This window comes from Acyrthosiphon pisum, chromosome X, assembly GCF_005508785.2.
Source record: "Acyrthosiphon pisum isolate AL4f chromosome X, pea_aphid_22Mar2018_4r6ur, whole genome shotgun sequence".
Lineage (NCBI taxonomy): Eukaryota > Metazoa > Arthropoda > Insecta > Hemiptera > Aphididae > Acyrthosiphon > Acyrthosiphon pisum.
Window position 1 is genome coordinate 35,632,106 of NC_042493.1, and position 4,699 is coordinate 35,636,804.

Genomic DNA, 4,699 nt, shown 5'->3' on the forward strand with positions numbered 1-4,699 from the left:
CTAGCCAAATAGTTTTATTCTTTATTGATCACTTCTAAAATGTTCTCAGCACTGATACTTAAGTGTTGGTGGTTAATATACATCATACATATATAGTGCTTACCTGTATCTATTCTGTGTGTATAATACCTGAGACACAAACATATAGCTTTGGTTAGAGTTAAACATGGATTTTATCGTGCAACATTTAGAAACAACAACATAATATACAAGCTTCATCAATGTATAACTTTTCTCTCCTTTTCTATAAAAGAAAAAAAAATCATAAATTACTTAGGTTTTATTAGTCACTTAAATAAATAATACTAATATAGTATTAAATATTATAAAACAATTCGCTACACCAAACAAATTATCTAAAAAAATATTAAATTATACTTAGAAACTCCCAAACTTTGGGATGAGGCTTTATCAGCCTCAGCAGCGATGCATGGTAGCTTTCTACATAGTTGTTTGTCCTAATGTCCTGGTTGAATACTGTTACAGCTGCTGGTCCCATTGTTATAAACCAATATCCCCAAATGTAATTAAACATAAATTGGTTTAATTGCAATGCCAAATATGGGAATTGGTTTACATACTCAACAATGCTATTAAAACCATCCTCCATTGAAGGTAAAACATCACCAATTTGTGTAGCTGGTAAGTATGGTAATGCTAAAATCTGAATGTAAAAACAAAATAAAAATATATTAATTAGTTACTGTAATTTGTGTATTGATAATGTGGTTAGGGTAAAGTCTAAAGATTAAATTAAAAATAATGAATGATATATAAAACTATAGTTTATTCTATAGACAAATTTTAGTTATTATACATTATAATAATTTTTATTAATTTTTACAAATTACCATTCGGAGCACACGAGCAGCATTATTGTCAGCTTTGAATAATTGAAATAAGTTGCTCCTCTTGTTTCTGGCATATCTTATTACTGCCTGACATAAATTATTAATTATTAATTACATACTATTAATTTTAATAGGTTCAGTGGAAGGTGTTTGCTATTTACTTGACAGTAATGAAAGTAACACCCTTGGTGTTTACTTTCTGGAAAAACTAAATTTACTGCATTGATTAGCCCTTGCTCAAAATCAGTAATAATTGTGAGCTGATCATAACATAATGGAAGCACATTTCTTATGTAATGAAGTAATTCAACATAAATTTGTTGAGTTTTTCCAATTAGAAGGGCATGAACTAAAGGGAAGCTCTGGAACAAGATAATGTATTACATTATTCTATAGAATATATTATGTCATTGTAAGTATTTACAATATTCTATTTCCATAAAATAATTGTCATTGAATATAATAGTATTTGTTGAATTAACAGGATATACTATAACGTTTTAACAATGAGTAGTGGAATAAAATATTAATTTAAATAATATGGATATTATTATTATTATTATTATTACTTAATTTGAGTCATACTAAATTATTATGCTAGTCATAATAAATTAATATACTACCTAGTACACTACACAGATATATTGAAACTTACAACATCCTTGAATACAACTTGAAAAGAAAATAACTGATAGGCGTCATTTTCTAAAAATTTTGGTACAGTTTTAAATGTGCCATCGCATCCTGCTACTCGGACCTAAAAATCCATAATAATAATTCATTAATTAACACTCATATACATTATTGATTTACTGTGACCAACATTTCTCAAATCTGGTGCAATTGCATTTATATTGGCTACATTACAAAAAATCACTCCACTCACGGTTCCCTCTATCAGCAATGGACCTTGATAAAACCTATTAAAATGGTTTGTTTTAATTCTTTTCTTATGTTTTTTGTTTAATAAATGAAAATAATTAATATTTTTTAACCTGTTAGGAGGATTCTGTAGTGTCATGGCAAAACATTCATTATCTACAGCCGTCAACAAATCGTGCAAGTTTGCCATGTTTCGTGGTGTCTGAGGGAAAAACGTACGTCTTAAACGCCGCATCCTCTCTACACTCTGTACAAATGTATAGTTCTCTGCAGCCTCTGGAAAGCTAATTCATACATCATATCAAAAACAAGTAAATAAGGATATCAAAACTAACCATCACCTATGCATAGTTGCATACCTTTTGTAAAAACTGTACAAAAAAAAACTTACAAAATAAGCAAAAAATTAGTTTATAGGTAGGTACTAACTTTGCAATTGCTTGCATATAAATTCCACGTGGAGTATATGAGTTTATTGTTTTTTCTAAAGCTCTCTCAGTTATCTCCTGTCGAAGCAGTGGAACATTGAGGTTGAACTCTCTGACACCATGATAATGGCGCTTTGACAGTGTCAACCTATCATCGTTGCGGTCCGGAGATATATGAGCAGTTGCATGGCACTGTCCTTCCAATTTTTTTTCGTAACATGACAAGTAACTAAAATGTATGTTTATAATTTAATATACTTTTGTTTAATAATACATTTTATAGTTAATACTCACATTTTAGTATCTGTTACTTTATTCTTATAGTACATGTACCCAAGATTATCCCTTATAATTTCTGTGCCTCTTTGAATGCCTAGAACTACAGTGTAGGACTGTGGTCTTACTACAGCAACCGGAAGCAGAGGTTCTAATATTAACAATTAAAAATAACATGATACCTTAGAAGCATACTAAATGGCCATCCGGAATCCGTATCATGAATAGGTTATAAAACTTCTGTACCAGTGGTTTAATGGTTTAATCAAAGAAAAATACTTACAATCAGAGGCTGTATTTAAGATGTTGTCGCTGTTGGCAACAATATTTTTGCGCTACTGGCTTTGGAAATATTTTCTTATCTCAGCATTTCTACTCAATTATTATTACTCACACAAAATCAGAAATAAGTGTCTTATAATTAATTAAATATAATTGTAAATTATAATATATAACAAACTTTTATAGAAGATTAAACTGTATTATTATATTCTATACTAGCTGTTCCGCCCATAAATTATATTTGTAAAAAATGTATATGCCACATTTCAACTAATTATAATAGTAATATATTATGTAACCAATGTCAACCATATGAATAAACTAACTATTACAAAACTGTACTAAAATCTGCCGAGTAACCTTTTCAGAGTTAAATATTTAGATACCTACCTATTGTATTATAAAATAATATTTCTATAGCATACTCCTATGTGGTATAAGCCACAAACTAATTATATGGATTTGTGGTATCCAATTTAGTACTTAGACAAACAAGAGATCATTTTAAAAAAAAAAACAATTTTTCACTTAACGAATTCGCCCAAAAAAAATTTGCAGTTCTTGATTGGGAACCAGTATTACACAATTTATTTATAATATACTCACTATTAATTATAATTTTCCATTGCTTATTCGTAAACATAATTTTACTTTTTTATAATCGCCGTAAAAATGTTGTCGCCCCTAACATAAGCCAGGGTGGACTATTGCCCTCCCAGACCACCTCTTAAATATGTACCCTGCTTACAATAGTTGGTTAATAATAGAAATAATTAATAGTTTAATACTTGCAATAAGTTCAGGAGATGAAGGATTTACATTTAAAATATTTTATTTACAATTAAAAATGTGTATATTATTGTATATACATACCATTATGATCAACAACGGGTTCTTGTACACCAAAATAATTATGATCATTAGGGATGAGAAGTTATAGGATTTGCATATTTTTTTCTGTATCTTCTATTTATAGCTAGGTGAGCTAAAAATCTGTTTTATAACCTAATGAATCGAAATTTGGTATTTAAATTTTGCATATTTTTGCATTTTGGTAGTTTTCTTAAAAGTTGCATATTCATGGTTTTTTGTGCATAAAAATGCATATTTAGTAAAATTATGTGGAATTTAATACAACTGACATGAACAATTTATTATTTTATAGAATTGTATGTGTTCGTAGTCTGCAATAATCAATAAAATAAAAATGCACATAACAAATTTGAAAATTGTAGAATTGTAACATTTAATAGTAGGTAGGTATATAAAAGTAAATCTAGGATTAGTATCTTATCTAATCGTTTATTACTCAATTAGTCTGAATAGAAAAATATAGGTACACTTAATGATGTTCCAAGCGAATCTGCCTTACGAAAAACGTATGTGACTGATTGTTACAATGAAACAATGAATAATATTAGAAAACATATCTCTGACAAAAAAATTTGGGTTTCTATAGATGAAACTACTGATGTAGAAGGTAGATTCATTGCCAACGTTATTGTTGGAACATTGTTAATTGATGGGCCAGGTGAAATATTTTTATTAACAACTGAAGTTTTGGAAAAAGTTAACTTTTCAACAATAGCAAAGCTCTTTGATAATTCTATGTTCCTTTTGTGGCCAGACGGTATACAACACAATAACGTGCTTTTATTTCTGAGTTTCAGTTAAAAATTATTTATATTTTAATAGAAACAAATTTAATGGAATATTATTTATATTAATTTATTTTAAACATGTTTTTATTTATGGAAAAAATTGCATATTATAATATATTTTTTGCATATTTTTAAATTTTTTATGCATATATCATAATTTTTCCTTGCATATTTTGTCTATTTTAGCTCCTATAACTTCTCATCCCTAGTCATTACACTGCTTAGGCGCTATATACATATATGAGTAGGTAACATAAAAATAAAAATATTTACATTATTTACAACTATTTATGGTTTATCCAATTGAAAAATATATAAA

General features: G+C 28.0%; 1 protein-coding gene across 1 annotated transcript in view; it reads right to left on the minus strand.

Annotated features, from left to right (window-relative positions):
* The window catches only part of LOC100571572, a 5,436-nt gene continuing 737 nt past the window's right edge, over positions 1-4,699 (minus strand). Inside the window, exons 3-11 of the mRNA XM_016802010.2 lie at positions 2,456-2,588; positions 2,163-2,390; positions 1,847-2,017; positions 1,675-1,771; positions 1,507-1,608; positions 1,013-1,213; positions 852-938; positions 379-664; positions 1-244 (exon numbers count right to left, since the gene is read on the minus strand). Coding sequence (XP_016657499.2) covers positions 219-244; positions 379-664; positions 852-938; positions 1,013-1,213; positions 1,507-1,608; positions 1,675-1,771; positions 1,847-2,017; positions 2,163-2,390; positions 2,456-2,588 — 1,331 coding nt within the window. The 3' untranslated portion in view covers positions 1-218. The remainder of the gene's footprint in view (positions 245-378; positions 665-851; positions 939-1,012; positions 1,214-1,506; positions 1,609-1,674; positions 1,772-1,846; positions 2,018-2,162; positions 2,391-2,455; positions 2,589-4,699) is intronic.